Genomic DNA, 19,059 nt, shown 5'->3' on the forward strand with positions numbered 1-19,059 from the left:
TTCTGAGCAGCAGCAGTGCTCTGATCCATATCATCAGAAAAACCTGGCTGTCAGAAAACTACAGGAAAATTCTGTGTTCTGAATTACACGGCCACAGTGCAGGCTCTCTCCCTAATGCTCTGTACTGATTTAGAAACTGTGGCACCATGCTCCATTACAGCTTCTCAGGAGTATTGGTTACCATTTGTGCCAACCCGTGTTTTGCACGCCAAAGGGAACAGACGTTTTGGGGAAGCTTCCAACAGCCCGTTGGGTTCAGGTCTCTCACATGGAAGCTTCATGGAGCTTCATGCATTTTCACCTGTAGGGCTCATGAATGCCTAAGAACTTGCCAGGAGGCTAATTAGCTAAAATGCTGTATGAAATAACATATGGTGTTTGTGAAAGGGAGGACAAGCTTTACTCTGAATGTTTTTCTACTGTTAAGAAATTGACGCAGTATGCAACGATGGCAGATACCATATGCATTTTCCATGAAGTGATTTAATTATACTCCCCCGGATATGAATATGTTGGCTTAGAGGCGCCAAAGCATTTGAAAACTAGTCACAAGCAACATTTGGCATAACACAATCACACCACAAAGATCGTGAAAGTCAGCAAAGCTCCCACCCTGGATTCTCAATGTTTCTCTAATCCGTTCAATTTAGTGACATTGTTCCTGGCTCAACTGGGCTTTCTCACCACTTCAGTTTCCGACGACTTTTGGGATGATTGGCTTTGTCTTTGGTACATGACGGAGAAGTAAGATTCTTGTATCTTTTCAATTCAGTGTTGAATCTGACCCTTATTGACCTACCCGGAATCACCAAAGTGCCAGTAGGGGATCAGCCACAAGACATTGAGTATCAGATCAGGGAAATGATTCTGCAGTTTATCACTCGGGAGAACTGCCTGATCTTGGCTGTGACACCGGCGAATACAGATCTTGCCAACTCAGATGCACTTAAATTGGCTAAGGAAGTTGACCCTCAAGGTGAGTGTATGACCCTCAAGATGAGGTAAACTAAGTGTAAATATTTTAAGGTTGGGCAAATTTTGAGAAAATTTAGATTCTCCTGACTTTGTTTCAAGGATACTGGAGTTTGAACTATGAAGGAGCATGGCCTTGGAGTCAGAGGAGCTGAGTTCTGATCCTGGCTCTGCTACTTGCCCGCTGTGTGAGCTTGACCAAGTCACTTCACTTCTCTGTGCTTCAGTTACCTCATCTGTAAAATGGGTATTAAGATTGTGAGCCCCATGTATCCAACCTGATTATCATGTATTAACCCCAGCACTTAGAACAGTGCCTGGCACAAAGTAAGTGCTTAACAAATTCCATTAAACACCCCTCCCCCCCAAAAAAATAAAAAATAAATAACACCATCTTGTTAGCAGATGGTGGCACCGGCAGAGCAGCAGGTCTCGGAACCAGAGGTTCATGATATTGGGAAAGGGGTAAGGGTAAAATTTCAGGATCTTGGGCGTGGGAAGGGAGAGGGAGTTAGTATGGTGGGTTGGTGTGACCTGGTTAAAAGTCCTCTATTTTTACTTTTCACCCCCCCAGCCGATATAGCGATTGCTAATGAGAATTAACAATGATCACGGGAGGGTCCTGGTGAATTATAACTTCGTTTCAAATCTGGGATGGCAGCCACATGTCTTCTTTTGGGCTGGAAGGGAAGTAGCCTTGTTGAAACACAGGAATGCCAACCAAGGGCAAATAATGCTGCCTCAGCTTGGCTCCCGATCAATGGAGGCCCTTTTCCCTCGACTTTGACAGGGAAGAGCTCCGTGGTTCGGTGACTCTTTCTTCACAAAGTACGTCTTGGGATGGAAAGGCGTGTGAGGAAGGCTAATCTTTCAGTCTCTGTTATCCCCTGTGCATGGCATTTGTTTAAAACTTTCAAACAACCAAGGATTTTGAAGCAGAAGTGACTTAGTGGTTTGAAAGAATCCGTTGACTAGCAGGAAATGGTCATTATTGATGACAGAATTAGGATCCCAATGTTTGTGGAAATGGCAATGATTCACCCAACTTCCAGATCGTAGAGGCCATGCCAAGTAGTTCTTAGCCTCTTTTGGTGATTCCTGTAAGTCTTAAGTTCTTCTGGAAAGAGGCTCACAAGGGCAGTAAGCAATTTAGAGCTGAAAACTGTATTGCCTCCATCTGCTTCAATCCATGTCCTGATGGAGACAGAGCTTAGACTGAGGAGTTTAGCAAGCTGTTTGCAACAGGATGGGGCTTTTAGGCATGGAGGATTCTGCAGTATTGAGTGTCTTGGAATTTGAAATTCTAATTCAAGAGTTTAATCTAGCTCTGTCATGTTCTGTGGTATTTGTTAAGTGTTTACTATGTGTCAAACGCCGTTCTAAACGCTGGGATAGGTACAAGTTCATTAGGTTAGATACAGTCCCTGCCTCGGCGCTCACAGTTTGTCGGAGAGAGAACAGGAGAACTGAGGCACAGAGAAGTTAAATGATTTGCCCCAATTCACACGGCAAGCATTTGGCAGAGCTGGGGTTAGAACTCACGTTCTCTGACTCTGAGGCCCATGTTCTTTCCACTAGGCCATGCTGCTTTTTGTAGAGATTCTTGAAAAGTGCTATGTTAGAACTTTCTGTGGGGCAAAGAGAGGCAGGGGAAATAAGCGATACCTCTTTCTTCACACTACTGCTACGTGGCTTAACTGGGAGGCAGATTGCCTGTCACTGGTACAATGACCCTGGTCTCTGGGAAATTATAATGACGGCATTTATAAAGCACTGTGCTAACTGCTGGGGTAGAGACTAAGGAGTCAGATCAAACACAGGCCTTGTCCTACATTAGGCTCAGTCTGAGGGAGGGTGAACAGGTATTTTTCATATGATTTTACATTTTACAGATGAGGTAACTTGAGGACTTCTGTACTTGAGCAGCCCATAAAAAGCTTTCCCTTTCTCCATGATGTCCCACTTCCCCCTTAAGGCAGTACCCATAGGAAATCAGGGTGGGAGGGAACTTTGAAAGGGAATGTCTTGGAATCTTACAGCCTCAACAGGAGCCGCGGTGCCCAACAATATCAGGAAAGTATTTTCCGGTGATGGGGACAACTAGAGAAGGAGAAGACCTTAATAGAAGGGAATGTAGGTGGTGAGGGCAGGGGAGAAAGAAGAAGAGTGTAGAAGATAAAATAAAAAGAAAAACTTCATTACTTAGGAGAAGCAGCATGGCTCAGTGGAAAGCACACGGGCTTGGGAGTCAGCGGTCATGGGTTCAAATCCCGGCTCTGCCACTTGTCAGCTGTGTGACTGTGGGCAAGTCACTTAACTTCTCTGTGCCTCAGTTACCTCATCTGTAAAATGGGGATAAAGACTGTGGGGATAAAGACTTAGAGCACTGTTCTAAGCGCTGGGGTAGATACAGGGTAATCAGGTTGTTCCACGTGAGGTTCACAGTTAATCCCCATTTTACAGATGTGGTAACTGAGGCAAGAGAAGTTAAGTGACTTGCCCACAGTCACACAGCTGACAAGTGGCAGAGCCGGGAGTTGAAGTCATGACCTCTGACTCCAAAGCCCAGGCTCTTTTCCACTGAGCCACGCTGGATTGGGGTGAGTTCCAGGCAGGGGAAAGGTTAGAAGTGGGGGAGAGAAGAACTGAGGACAGGGCTTAGCTCCATCTCCTCACCCTCACGTTATTAGGGAAACAAATATCCTATTGGAATGAGGTAATATCAGTGGGATTTTTAGAAATCAGGAAGTTGTCATCCTCCTAATTAACTCCATGGTGATGAAGCTTGTGTTAGTGCTCTAAGTTTTGCCTCACAGCTCTCTTACAGGCAGAAATTCTCTAGATCATTTTTATTCGTGTAGAAATCTACAACTCTGGGAGGGACTATGAATAACCAAACAAAAACAGATGGCTTCTTTATGTTTTTATGTACAGATTTAAATGCATCCTAATTGACCTCCAAAGGCATTTTAATGCCCTGAAATTTGACATCCGTCTCCTTCTATTGACTTAATAAGGCTACCATTACTGCCCTATCAGCGGAAGTTTTGCTTTGCCTAATTTTTCAACTCCTGTCTAGTCGCCCACACATAATTTATTACCCCAGTTTTATCCAAATTAGAGATACCGTTACTGCAAGGCTGGACATGGGGCAGTCTGGGAGTAGACTTCCAAATAATTTATTATAATAGAGATATTACTTACTATATTATTGCAGTCACTGTCCTATGTGGCAGTGGGTTTCCAAAGTCTAAAATCCCCCTATTTCATAGGTATTATGAATCCCCATGTACCCCCACGTTACCAGTTCATCTAGATGAGAAGCATATTTTTCAAATGCAAAGCACAGGAGTTGCCGATCATGTTTTGATTTATTTCTCAAGTATGAGTTCATTACCTTTGGAGCCTGACACTGGGTCTTTTATCTCCTAGGCACAGAAGCATTTCAACATTTCCAGAGCAAGCCTACAATAGAAAGCTGTTCTAAAAGGCCTCACTGAGAGGGGCAAATGTCTACCAATAATTCCTTTCACAGTTGATTCATTTCATACCCAAATGCATTTCATATCTAAACCAAGCATGAGAAGGGGCTGTCTGGAGCAGGAAAAATAAACTTCCAGAACACTGGGCCCCTGATTTAGAAAGAGCAGATCGATTTTTCTTGAGACAAAGCATGTGCTCTGGGCAAGAATGTTGCCACTAAATTGAAGACAGACCTATTTGCTTTCATTTTTTGGAAACATTTTTGGGTTTTTCAGTTTTTCACAGACACCCGGTCACAACAGCCTGAAGTCCATTAATGGGCACACTTTTATTTCTGACCCTCCTTTGGCAATGAAAAGAAGGGAGAGAGATTCCAGGTCACATTGTTTATACCCTCCGCATACAGGGTGTTGGTTTAATTTTTTTGGAAGTAGGGAAGAGATTCACAATTATTTCAGTCAATTAAGGATATTTATTGAGTGCTTACTTTGTGCAGAGCACTGTACTAAATGCTTGTTAGAGCCCACTATTGTTGCCAAATAGGATCACTGCCCTCAAGGAGTTTACAGTCTAATGGAGGAATTTACAGCCCAAAGGCGTTTCTATTCAGAACGACAATTACTTATAGACTTTAACGCGACACCCTGGTCAAAACATCTAGCCACTTCATGGAGGTTGTTTGAAAGAGTTCAACCCAGGAGGCATTATAGAATATAGAAATCATAAGTATTATTGTCTTTCCAAAAGGTGCACCACATCCTGCAGTTTGTCATTCATTTTCACTGAACATATTCACATCCTCTTCCACCCACAAGCCTTCTCTGCTTCTGAGGTCAGAGAAAAAGGGACTGAGGCTAACGTTGGGCTTTATACATTAAATGTTGTTCGTGGAGGAAGTAAACCCTAAATCCTTTCATGCTGAGGTATAGAATGTTTTTCCTCTCCAAGAGGCTACTTAAATAACAGAAAGTAGTCAAACTTGATTTGGGAAAAGCCCCTTCTGAAATTTCCAGCAGGATTTCAGTTGTGATGTCTCCCAGAAATCTCTAGATAATGCCTTTTTTGTGCTGTGAAAAGGGTTTTTTTTTTTAAAAGCTTGTTCCATTGGAAGTCTTGAAGGGGAGAAGTCATGGCGGTGGTGGGATGGTTTAGAGTCAACTTTTGATTCATAGATGATGCTATTAATGATGAGGTGGTATCCTTGGATGGGAATATAGTCACACTCAGAATCTCTTGAATCTCTTGTGTATCTTGTATCACACTGTGCCCATGAAAATACAGTGGTACTCCTTTTCGGGCCCTTGCCATATAGGATAAGTATTGCTCAGACACCAGTGTGTAAGAAGGAACAGATATGTTGAATTACCTGTAGGATATGCCCCTTATGTTGTTTTCTCAGTAGTGGTGAGAAGCAGCTTTGCCCAGTGAAATGAAGAGTGTTTGGGACTCAGAAGGTTATGCCACATATCTATGTGACCTTGGGCAAGTCACTTAACTTCTCGTACCTCAGTTACCTCATCTGTAAATTGGGGATAAAATACCTGTTCTCCCTCCCTCTTAGAATGTGAGTCCCTTGTAGGGCAGGGACATAGTCCATTCTGCTTATATTCCATCAGTCCCAGCACTTAGCACAGTAATTGGCATGTAGTGTTTAAGATACCACAGTTCCAGAAATAATAACAACATACCACCATTACTATTAGTATTATTAGTGGTGGTTTTTGCTGAGTTATCCACATTCTCTCACAGGCCCCTGGGCCCCTGGGACCACGATGGCTGGTACAGAAAATGGGTGTGATCTGTGGTGCCAAACAGAATGTCTCTGAGACCTCAACAGCAGAGGCACCACTGTGTCCTCATCTATTTTGTAAGCCATCTTTCAGCATGATACTCAGAGTGGCTTAGTAGGAATTGGGAGAGGTTTTTTCCTCTTCATTGAAAAAAACAGTTTAGCATAAGCCCCCTGCCCTATTTCCTGGGATTAGGCAATGGTGCCAATTCTTTATTCATAAAGTCATTATATTGTTTCTCAGTGTAGACCCTTTCACCTTTCTTTATCACTTGTGTCCTAGGAGGTTAAAGAAAAAAGCAACATCAAGAGAGACGCTTGCTTGCTTGCTTCCATGGTCCTTGGTCTTAGGAGAAGGTTCCATTCTCTTAAACGATTACGGGACCTTTTTTCTGAAGTTCAGTAGCACCTTCCCTGGATTCACTGGCAATTCCCTTTTAAAGCTGGAGCATCATAAGTGCATCGGGAGGAATGCTGCTATTTTGGTTTACTTAATGCTCATTTTTATGAGTGCACTCCTGCCCCAGAGTATTTACTCATCTTCAGTGGATGTTTATCTGCCTACTGTCTCTATGTCATTTCTTAATTTTTTCCTGGATCAAACCATATCAGAAATAGCATTACTTATGAAGTGTGTGTTCACTGTAGGCTGCAAACTTTGTCCTGGGGTCATTTCCTTTTGAGGTTTTTCCTCTGGTCTTATTGGGCATCAGTAAAGGAGAATGCAAAGCCCATAAAATCAAGGTTCCCTTCTCAAAAAACTTTTATTCCTTGGACCACTGGAGGTCAGTGTAAAGGCACAGTTTTAGCCGGCCTAGAATTACACTGGGGGGTTCTTTGTGGAGGATATCAAAATCATAAGACAGAAAATGTTCTTCGTGCAAAGACTTTAATAAATCAAATCCATTTTCTCTAAATCAAATTAAAATAAATAAATGGAGCATAAATAAAAAGAGAAGGCATATTTGTGGTAGTTTTTAAAGAGTGGGGAAGCACACAGAATGATTTTTTGGAAAAAATGATCTGGGCAACAGAGTGAAGTATGGACTAGATGGGGGAAAGACCGGAGGCAGGGAAGAGGGAGAGGAGTCTAATGGAGTAATCGAGGTGGGGTGTGACAAGTACTTGGACCAACCTGGTAGCAATTTGGATGGAGAGGAAGGGGGAGGATTCTAGAGATGCTAGAATCTGGGGCCTCTGACTCAGACTCCCAGGCCTGTCCTCTTTCCACAGGCTATGCTCCCTCTTCATAAGGTAAAGTGGGAAAGAAAGGACAGAGATAGGAAAAAATACATGTTCTCAAATATCACTTATTTCCTGAAATTAAGGAACTTTGCCTGATAAAGTTCTCATTTATAGAAGCCCAAAGATAGACCACAAAAATGATTAATTGACGATCTGACTTTTTAAAAAAAACCAATGAGAGGAAACAGGAATGTTCTTAAATTGTTTGGGTGAATCTTCCGATATTACCAAGCTTTCAGTCTCTTCACATTAAGAATTAATGGTTACCCTTATAAAGAAGTTGGCAGAAATATGAATAGTTTCTACTGCAATATGTTCCTCAACAAATAAAAAATTTCAAAGAACCTTCATTTAAACTACTAATATTGAAGCCACTGACCCATTTCAAAGTCTTTTGACATGAAGAATTTATTTCTAATGGTTTTCATACTTTAAATTATATTCTTCATACTGAAAGATTCATTTTTAGAGATTTTGAATTCCCTTGATCTTACTTTGAGAACAAAATGTATAGCCCTTTGATGTGTTCAATTTAAAAAAATCAAATAGACATTTTTCAGTAATTGATTTTTAAGATGGAGACCTTAGCACTTTTAATGTTGTCAGTCTTTTAAATTATTAAATTTTTCAATATTCAAAAAGTTGTTTTGATAAAAAACAAGAACTCGAATTGGGTGTATTTCTAACTGAATCCTATTACAAAATAATTTGTATCTAATATCTAAGAAGGATAAAAGCTACACAAGTCTTAGAATTAAAAATAAATTGCTATATTCTAAATTCTTTCTGTAAAGCTCTTACAAATGCTGAGGAAAGCTGTGTACTTAGCAGCACTGGCTTTAGAATGTATAATAACTTGTATTTGAGAAGTTCAAAAATCCAGTAAATGTTTCAGTCATCTATTAAAATTTGCAGGTAAAGGCCAGCACATAAAGTGTATAGAAAAAGTTACACTTCCATTCAGCACCAACCATCTTCTGAAAATAAAAATATTTTATGATTTTTGCCAAGCATCTGAAATTGTAAAATCAAAGTATAAATTAAAATTACTTTAAAATACAAAATGAAATTACTTGAGAGTAAAATAGATTTCTTGTTGAATTTTAGTATTTTTTATAGTATTGAAGATTATTTTTCTGGCTCATCTTTGAGTTGTTTCTTGCTTTGGACATTTGATTTTCACCCCTTTCCCCAGCCCACAGCCCTAATGCACCTATCTTTAAATTATATATTATAAATTATTTATCTATTTGAATGTCCATCTCCCCCTTTAGATTGTAAACTCATAATGAGCAAGGCACGTGCCTGCTAATTCTGTTGTATTGTACCCTCCTAAGACCTTAGCACGGTGTTTTGCAGTGAAGTAACACACTGAGCTTTGTGAATTTTTGAAAGAAAAGAATAGTGAACATTGCCAGAAGGCCAAGATACCCGAATGAAAGGAGTCAGTCTCCATTTCCCTTCAGAAGGTTGGCGTTCACATTGTGTCTAATCACAAGCTTAAGCAGTTGTGATGGTCCCGTCTTTCCTTTGGGGCTTTTTCCTGACTAAAGAGGACCTGACTCTGTCCCGGCTCTGCCACTTGTCAGCTGTGTGACTGTGGGCAAGTCACTTAACTTCTCTTGCCTCAGTTACCACATCTGTAAAATGGGGATTAACTGTGAACCTCACGTGGGACAACCTGATTACCCTGTATCTACTCCAGCGCTTAGAACAGTGCTCTAAGTCTTTATCCCCACAGTCTTTATCCCCATTTTACAGATGAGGTAACTGAGGCACAGAGAAGTTAAGTGACATAGATGTGAAGTCTATGGGTCTAAACCCGGCTATGAGATCACAGAGGATGGTAATAAATTCATCAGTTTTGTTGGTCACGGAACTGTTATTTGGTGTCTGCTGAAGCAGGGCAGCTCTTTAAAAACCTTCCCCCATTACAGTTTGAACTCCCCTTTGGGCAAGTAATGTGTGACTGTACAGATCATTGTATCAAATAGGATCTCAATAAATACCACCCCTACTTAATTTTGCCTTCTTTCCATTTTATTATTTTGTTCTCCTGAATCCCTTGGTCATGGAGTTATGTTTCTTAGCTAGAAGATTTTTACCAACTATTTTGTTTGTGGTGCAGGTCTGAGAACCATCGGGGTCATCACCAAACTGGATCTCATGGACGAAGGAACTGATGCAAGAGATATTTTGGAGAACAAGCTGCTTCCTCTTCGCAGGGGTAATGCTTTAGAACTTGATAGACTTGCTTCTTAATCACCCTATAAAAGAACTGGGCAACCGATGAGAGGGTTAACTTTGGCTCCTGGCCTGGAACGCCCTCCTTTTTCATTTCCGAACAACAAGCCTTACTAAAAGCACACCTCCTCCAAGAGGCCTTCCTGTACTGAGCCCTCATTTCCTCTCTTACCATTCCTTTCTGCATCACCCTTGCATTTAGATTTGCCCCCCTTTTGCCCCACTAATTTGATCCTTAATTTACCCATAGGTTAAGTGGGCATAACTAGTCTATAAAACTGTCAAGAGACTTCACGTTGGAAATTAATTTTATATTTTGAAAGTCTCCTAGGAGTAAACAGTCCAGGATTGCCTTCAAAGTGCAGTGAAGAACTCCAGATAATAATAATAATAATAATCTTAATCATAATAAGTATATAATAATAGTATTTAAGTGTTTACTATGTGCCAAGCACTGTTCTAAACCTTGGGGTAGATACAAGATATTCATGTCCCGAAAGGGGCTTACAGTCTAATTACGAGGGAGAACAGGTAGTGAATCCCTGTTTTGTAGATGAGGGAACTGAGGCACAGAGGAATTAAGCGACTTGCCCAAGGTCACGGACCACACAAGGAATGGAGCTGGGATGAGAACCCAGGTCCTCTGACTCCCAGGACCATGCTCTTACCGCAAGGCCACGCTGCTTCTCTGTCCTCAGACTCATGCAAACATTTCTTGTTCTCTGGAACAAAAATGGTCCTAAAAGTTGTCCTATTTGCCCATGGATCCCTATGGGGTTGCATTCCACAGAAAAAGGTTGAGAGCCCACATCTTAATAAAATCACACTCAACTTCCTCTTCCTTTTCCCCTCGCTGAATTACCCTCTCCTTCAGGGTGGTACCTGGGGTATCTTCTTCCCCAAGCTTCACTTCCTCCAGGGACATAGGAAAGTTCCCAGATCAACCACACAGACCCTTCTCTCGTTGGGAGTCGAAAACCATGCAGCCAATGGAAGCTGCACATTCCAAGAAATCTCAAACAGAAGATGGCAGAGCAGAGTTACTGGTTTCGGCAGATAGCTACAAGGAATCCAAGCAAAGTAGAGACTTAGCTAAGCACCCCTATCTCTGGGAAATGGGGGGAAAGGTACACTGATACAGAACCCCTTCTCTCAACTTCAGTCCTTAAGAAAGAGATTCAAAAATCTGTAAATAGCGATGACGACGACGATAGAATCTGCTGTCAAACCCCGAATGAGAACCTGATCGAAGGAAGTGCTACACTTAATGTCGTTCATGCTAAATTCAGGTCCTACTCTGCTACGTTCTGGTCACGTTCAGTGCACTGACTTGTCATACAAAGATGGACGCCTTTAGTGATATTGCTTTTATTTCAGGTTATGTGGGGGTTGTAAACAGAAGTCAAAAAGACATCGATGGGAAAAAGGACATTAAGGCTGCGCTGCTGGCAGAAAGGAAATTCTTTCTTTCTCACCCCGCCTACAGACATATTGCTGATCGAATGGGAACGCCACATCTCCAGAAAGTCCTTAATCAGGTAAAAATTAAGTCTGGTAATTCTAAAGTATTCTTTTGACTAAAGTGGAGATAATACTTTTGGCTGTTTTTCAATTCCATCTTTCAAAGCACAAGCCAAGCATATTTACCATGTTTTTACAAGCTAAGCCTTGAAGGGTATAAAGTGATTAACTAATGGGTAAACAGAAAGATAAATATTTGAGAATGGTGACCAGATGCCTCTCCAATAATTACATTTCTTAATCACACAAACAAAATTGACTTCAAGCTTTTTCACCCTTCCTCTCTTGTCTTCTATGCACTTGAGTCCCTTTCTCCTAAGCACTTACCATGTCCCCATAGCACTTATGTACGTGTTCTTATGCTCAGTTGTCTCTCCAACCTATAATTTATTTTAGGGCCTGTCTCCCCTACTAGATTGTAAACTCCTTGAGGACAGGGATTGTACCCACCCTACTCTATGATATTTATGGGCCGGAATGAGTCTACCAATTCTGTTGTACCGTAGTCTCCCAAGCACTTAATTCAGTTCTATGCACACAATAAGCACGAAATAAATACCGTTGAATGACTAATCCTGGGTTCACACCTGTACATCTCTGTGAAATAGCTAGCAGTTTTTCTGATGTCTTTTTTCTTTGATATATCAACAACCCAGTGTGGTTGAAGTGGTGGTTGTTTTTAAACAATTTTCTTATAGTCACTTAGGAGAGCCACTTTGTTCCTTATTTGAAAACCTTCTTTATAGCAGATACTAATTAAAAGACTTGACTGAGGTTCCTGACTGCCCTTTTTACCATTTACCCCACACAAGTGGGATCATGGTTTGAAGTTGATTGGCCTTGTGGAAGAGCCTGGATCTGGGAGTCAGAAGAGCTGGGTTCTAATCCTGGCTCTGTCATTTGTCTCCTTTGTGTGACTCTGAGCAAGTCACTTAACTTCTCTGTGCCTCAGTTTCCTCATCTGTAAAATGGAGATTCAATACTTTTCACCCTCCCATGAGGGCCAGGACTGTAACCGAACCTTATTCCTATCCCAGGGTTTAGTACAGTGCTTGGCCCCTAGTAAGCACTTAACAATTATTATTATTATTATTATTATTATTATTACTACTACTACTCAGTAAGTGGAAACTCCTTTGTGTTAATGCACCAGGAACTCATTGTTTCTTCAGGGATGTTTATTTAGAATGGTGGTGGTGGTGGTTAGTTTACTGTAATTTTTCTTGGAATACAACTGAGTTTACAGAATTGAGGGCAGCTTCATTTGACTAATGCAATTTGGGTGATAGTAAGTCCTGGCAATTTGGAGAAAAAGAATCAGGGACATTTCGCTGATGCAACAGGATGTCCCCAGAAATTGGAGCAAACATTAACCTGAGCCCTCTCCTGCCTGAGATTTTAATTCCTTTGGAAGCAGGATTTAGGGATCATATCAGGTAAAAAGAGGAGTATGAGGCAGCCCTGTTGTAAAAATGGGAGTGCTAGGAGCCAAAAAGCAATCTTTCCATTCTAATTGGCATAGATCAGACCTTTTCTGAAGGGCATGTTCAATTCTGGGCTCCCCAAATCTGAAGAATATGGAAATTTTTGATAGGGTTCAGAGGAGAGTGCCTAAAATGATTAGAAATTGGGAGGAAAGGAATCAAGACTGTGAAAGATGAAGGAAATTGAGGTTTTATCTCCTGAAAAGGTGAAAGATTAGGGAAGAGACAGTTTTCAAGCCTTTGAAATAGTGTGACCAGCTTGTCCCTCGGATAACACTTCAATGTCTCCTGAAGGAATGCAAGTCTTTTTCTCTGTAGGTTTCTACTTAATCACTGTTCCAATAACTTTGAAGGTGATCCATTTTTTAGTTGTATTTCTTCTCCATCAGGATGGGCTCCAGTAAATTTTTTAACATTATTCAGGAACCGATAACACAGTTATCGTTTCCTGGAAACTGAACTTTAAATGGCTGCAGATCACTCCCCAGGGCTGTGCTCAAGAACTAGAGAAGTATCCTAGATAATGCCCCCATGCAAATAGCTTTTAGCACTTTTTTTGTTTGTTTCCCACAATCTTCTTAAATTTCCCTTGCTGTGACAGAAGCCTGACACTATTTCAGATGATTTTGAACCATCTTCCCTCTAACCCCCAATTTGAAACAATGGTTTTGCAACCCTACTTATTTTTTTTTTTTACAACATGGACTTTTCAGGACCACAACTCTAGTGTTGTAAGAGGAGTGTTTATAGTTTTATGTAGCTTATATTTCCCATCATCTCCACTGACTACTGAAGTCCAGAATTATGAGGACAGGGAAGGTTAATAAATATCTCATGGTGGGTCATGTTGGATGTAGTTGAAGGCTGATCTGGCCCTGACAGAGTGGTAGAAAACCTAGCAACCTCACTGTGGCAGTAAGAGTCCCATGCATTTCAAAAAGACATCCTGCTTGGGAATGTGGTGTAAAGTGTAATTTGCCTGACAAGTTTCTGTAAATATATGAACTTCCAGGAACAAATGGATAACGATCTCTAAAAGCATTAGAGCTTGCCCATGTATACTTACGGTTCATCAAGGAGTCAGCAAAAGGAGGGAGCTGGAGAAGGCCCTTCAGGCCATTTAACAGGAAGTGAGTTGGGGTTGGGGACCAGGAAAGAGAGTCTCTCCTGAATTTAGGAAATAGTGGAATGCAGTGCCCTTCCCTCCTGAATTTAAAAGCTCTGCTCAGCTTGCTGATTAACATTTCCTTTAGACGCTGTAGACTATAGACTTTAGACTTTCTGTCCTGTGTGCTCCCTGTAGGCATGGAAAGGGTCCACCATCTCTGAACTATTGTACAGTGCTCTGCACACAGTAAGTGCTCAATAAACACGATTGATTCCTCTCAGAGGATACCATTCTCCCAGAAGCTTCTGAGAAATATATGCCCTCTGGCCTGTGGGAAATGGAGTTTCCTTGAAGAGGTTTGCCCATCTGTGTTTCTTTCTCTTCTTTCAATGGCCTTTCACTTCAGTTGTACCTCCAATTGGAACATTTCCACAACCAGACTCTGCCATCACACAGGATGCCAGGGTAAAGGAGTTCATTAGCTTTGATGTAAAGTTGGGGACACTTTTGAAAGAAAGACTCAATTATTACTCTTGTGGGCTACCTCAAAAATTGGACTAAAATAAAAGCTTTTAACCAGATGATTGTTTCATAGTATCCTAAATAAAATCCCATTAACCATAATGTGCAAAGTGAGTTATAAAGTTAAGGAGGAAAAAAAAGCCACTGTATATTTGAAACATGGGTGGGCTGCATGTCAGTTCCTGCAAACCCAACAATAGGCCATTTTAGTTTTGGGAAACATATGTTGGAGAACAAAGCTTCTGTAGCCCTACTAAAGTTAAATCGGAGATCTGCAGGAGTTGTTCACCACATTTAAAGATATCCTACTGGGAGCTAAGGAAGCCAAATAGTGTCCTTTCAGTTCAGGTGGATGACTTTTTACCAGTAGAATGGGAACAGATTAGGAAATTAAGTTGCAATTCTAGGCAAGAAGCTAGAGGCTGAAGGCTGGAAAAGATCCTTTCCAGAAGGGTCCTAGGTGGAATCCTACTGCCAAAATATCTCCCCGGTATAGGATCGCAGTGAATGAATTTTTATCCTGTCACCAGCTATAAGAGCTAGTCCATCTGGGGCCAGAGTGGGAGACTGTCCCCTATCTGTTCGAGAATGAGGATAGCAACAGTCCTCTGTCCTATTCTAGGGGTATGTGCCATTTCAGAGATCTTAATGATCGGGAAAATGACTCAAGATCTCGATAGTGAGGTGAGTACATTTGGCAGTTCTTCTGTTTTCATCTGGTACCTTTGTTTTCCAGCAACTAACCAATCACATTCGGGACACGCTGCCAAGCTTCAGGAGCAAACTTCAGAGCCAGTTGCTGTCTATAGAACATGAAGTAGAGGCCTTCAAGAACTTCAAGCCAGAAGACCCTACTAGAAAGACCAAAGCATTGCTACAGTGAGTTGTTGCTTTGCTGTTTCAAACTCCCCTTACAAGTTTGTCTGTGCAATTTAGGGCTTTTTTGGTTTCTAGGTTGGTGGAAAAAAAAGAAGATAGAAGGGACTCTGTATATTCTGGATTGTTTTTAAGCTCCAGAGTCTCCAAGATATTTTAACTTTTTTGCTATACCTCACCATCACATTCTTTTTGCCAATACAAAGCAACTGTATTGTTTATTAATCATTAGCTTCAAAATCCTAATAAACTCAGGAATGGTAATTGGTCAATTTTCTGTCCTTAAGCTATAGAACCTGACAAATGTTTGTGTGACCATTTAGGGGCAAAATTTCAAGTCTCCAATTATCACCTTTATGAAATTTGGTAATTATTCAAAAATCAAATCTGCAGAATTGCAGATATGTGCTTACCTTGGCGACTGGAGCTTCCGCCAGTATTCTCTCTGTTGCTTCATATTCCCAGAAGTGGAACTAGCTGCTGGTGTAAGTGGGATGGTTTTTTCTTGGCTTTAGAAAGAAGAAATGTTCCTCTCATGCCTACTTTAATGGAGTTTGTGTAAATATCTCAAGTGTAGCCCAATTATAGTTCCAAATATAGAAACCCAAAAATGCAAGTAGTTTTTTTTTTTCCCCTTTCTTCCACTGGTGTCATTTTTGGTAAATTAAGGCCAAGTATTCTTTGGGATACTCTTTAATAAATATTATTGTTTGACTTAAAGGTTAGGGTAAACCTCATTAAGATATTATTTGCGTACTCCATTTAGGCCATAACCCACCACATCTAGCAATGGGCAGAATCCTTTTAACGGTAAGTGATGTTTTAATAATTATTCCTCAAATGTAACAAAGCACGTGAACAACCTGATAGGGGATGTGCCTACCAAAGGTGGCTGATTTTTTCTGAAGATGCCATGATGACACATCATCTCCTGGGAGTAGCACTCTCACTGTATCCCCAGAGGATGGAGAATTCCATGCAAGAGCAGAAGTTAAGGTAGCATGAGGCTTTCTCTGGTTTGCCCGTGCAGGAACAGCTCCTTAGAGATTTTCCTCATGGGACAGTACTTCCGTAGGGAAAAGCCCCTTTCAATTTAGAAATGATCTGTCGGACATCACAGCCCTCCCTTCTTTTATTGCTCTTGGAATTCAGAAGGGCAGGTCGCTGCTCCCTGACTGATGTTTTTCCAGGGATCCTTTTCTGAGAGCTGAGAAGTCTACAGTCTTAATTTCGCCAGTAGGTGCCACTAAGAACTCTAGGAAAAGGGCGCATCAGGAATAAGTGTGGTAAAGCAAGTTAGGAAGGGACAGATGCTTTTAACTTGAATTTGCTTTTCTCTTGACCTTGTAGGATGGTTCAGCAGTTTTCAGTGGACTTTGAGAAAAGAATCGAAGGATCAGGGGACCAAGTGGATACACTGGAGCTCTCGGGTGGTGCCAAAATCAATCGCATCTTCCATGAGAGGTTTCCTTTTGAGATTGTGAAGGTGCGTGAGTGCATGTGGGTGTGAGTGAGAAGCTGTTCCTTCCTCCCAGTCAGTTCTCTTCCCAGATGGTCCCCAACCTGCCCAGTGACAAAGGAAAGTGGAGGTTTGCATACGTATTTGTGTGTGGAAGGGGTTGGGTTTTAATAGGCAGCCCCTTTGCTTGGATGAGAAGATGCCAGAAGAGAAACAAGCGATTGTTTCCTAGATGATGGAATTGGAAATTCATCAGAAATTGCCATGGTGTAGTGAAATAGCCTATCTTCAGGGACTGGTTCACCAAATGGTTCTGACTGCCTTGAAAATCAAGGCTCTTTGAGGAGCCTGGGGCAAGCTGTGTCACGACTTCATTTTTCCATTTGTTAGGTTCGCTCCACTTAGTGAAGGAGTCCATTCATGCTGTAGAGAGAGTCTGGGTTATCAGACACGCATAGCTCTGATTAATGATAGCCAACACAAATTCCATCGAGTTCCACCAGTAGGCATTTTTCTCAATGAAAATTTGGAATCATCTTTGCAGTTTTACAACTAAAGCTAAAGTAATTTAGAGATAAGGGAGCCATTTTCAGGTTCTTCATTACTGCTCAGGGCAGCCCAGTCGCAATATGGACAACCTTCCTAATGTTCCCGATGTTTAAATGGAGTGCATCAGATTCACACACCCACTGGGATAGAGAGGGCAAGCCCCTTCTTTGGAGCTGGGGGAGGGGAAGCTTTTGCATAGCTAGTTAACAAGGTAAAATAAGTCATCAAGGGGGGAAAAAGTCCTGTTTTCAAAATGAAAGGCTCACCAAATAAAGAAAAAAAGGAAAACTCTGAAAGAGTGACTGATTTAGGGCAAAAAGAAAGTTAGGCAGACAAAAAATGAATTTGATGAGTTCCTTGAAAGAGTTGCTCAAGCTGTTAAATGATATTTCAAATCTATCAAAAGCTAGAAACCGGTTCAGTAATCAGTAGAGCACTTCATGATCATGGGATGCAGGATCACTTGGGGATGAAAAGGAAATAGTTCAGTTTTTACTGAAGTAGATGATAGAGAGAGCCCCGTAATCCAATTATTATTACTTTTGGTAGTTGATAGGTCAGGAACAGGATCAAAGTGTGAGGACTATAAAGGACATTTTAGATCAAATTGATAAGCTGGATGAGAACAAATCACTGGGACCAATGGCATCCACCCAAGAGTTCTGGGGAAACTCAGAGGAAGAGTCGTTGAATATCTAGCAAGAGTGTGTAACCTATTGTTACAAGCAGGCATAGTACCAGGGCAGATTGCCAGTGAAATTCCATCTGTGAAAATGACTTCAGAGGTGATTTTTGGTAATTAGAGACTTGCAATCCTCTCCTTATTTACCTCAGGAAAGAGGTAGAAGGTATAATTAAGCTTAGGAGTCGTGAACACTCAGGAAAACACATTTTCTGCAGTGTATAGAAAATTGTCTAAAAGGTAAGAAACAAAGAGTAGGGATAATCGTCCACTTTTCAGGATGGAAAATTCAAATAACAGGATCCTTTAGAATCTGGGACTGGTTTTATTTAACATCTTCATAAATGATCTGGGAGGAGTGTGCAGTGAAATCTCAAAATTTCCAGATGACACTAAACTCTTCCAGATGGTGAAATACCATGACTATGGGGCGAAACTCCAGGAAGATCTCATAAAGCTGAGTGGGTAGACTAAAAAATGGCTGAGGAATGTCAATGAGAGCAAGTGCAAAGGAATACACCTAGGAGGGAAAAATTCAAATTACCACTGTAGAGTGGTTGGCTAAAAAGCTACAAGTCAAGATTTAGGAAAGAAATCTGTGAGTCACTGTTTCTCTTCTTTTAAATCACTTGCTTAAATGTTCAACAGCAGCCAGATAGGTCCACTGAATGCTACGTGTCATTTTGCCATTACATAAAATGGTGAGCTCCTATAACAGTAAGCTATGCAGTTTGGGATGGTGCATCTCAGATCTATCAGAGTCTGAATGCGCTAGAACTCTTCACGTTGAAAAAACGGAGGCTGAGAGGGATGTGAGTGAAGTCTACATAATTGTGAAGAGGTGCAAAGGGCAAATGCAGATTTGTTCTCTGAATCTGAGAAGTGAGTAGCAGCATGATTTAGAGGAAAAACACGATCCTGGGAGCCCGAGGAACCGGGTTCTAATTCCAGCTCCACTACTGTTCGCTGTGTGACCTTGGTCAAGTCACTTAAGTTCTCTATGCCTCCGTTACCTCATCTGTAAAATGGGGATTAAGATTGGAAACCCTATGTGAGACAAGGACTGTGTCCCGCCTGATTTTCTTGTATCTACCCCAGGACTTACTATGTGCCAGGCACTGTACT

General features: G+C 41.2%; 1 protein-coding gene across 7 annotated transcripts in view; it reads left to right on the plus strand.

Moving 5' to 3' along the window:
- DNM3 (dynamin 3) overlaps positions 1 to 19,059 on the plus strand; it is a 328,780-nt gene that overhangs the window by 71,537 nt on the left and 238,184 nt on the right. For all 7 annotated transcript variants that reach the window (XM_029081396.2, XM_029081391.2, XM_029081392.2 and 4 more), the window contains exons 4-8: positions 773 to 976; positions 9,618 to 9,716; positions 11,111 to 11,271; positions 15,105 to 15,247; positions 16,595 to 16,730. In XM_029081396.2, coding sequence (XP_028937229.1) covers positions 773 to 976; positions 9,618 to 9,716; positions 11,111 to 11,271; positions 15,105 to 15,247; positions 16,595 to 16,730 — 743 coding nt within the window. The remainder of the gene's footprint in view (positions 1 to 772; positions 977 to 9,617; positions 9,717 to 11,110; positions 11,272 to 15,104; positions 15,248 to 16,594; positions 16,731 to 19,059) is intronic.

This window comes from Ornithorhynchus anatinus, chromosome 16, assembly GCF_004115215.2.
Source record: "Ornithorhynchus anatinus isolate Pmale09 chromosome 16, mOrnAna1.pri.v4, whole genome shotgun sequence".
NCBI classification, from domain to species: domain Eukaryota; kingdom Metazoa; phylum Chordata; class Mammalia; order Monotremata; family Ornithorhynchidae; genus Ornithorhynchus; species Ornithorhynchus anatinus.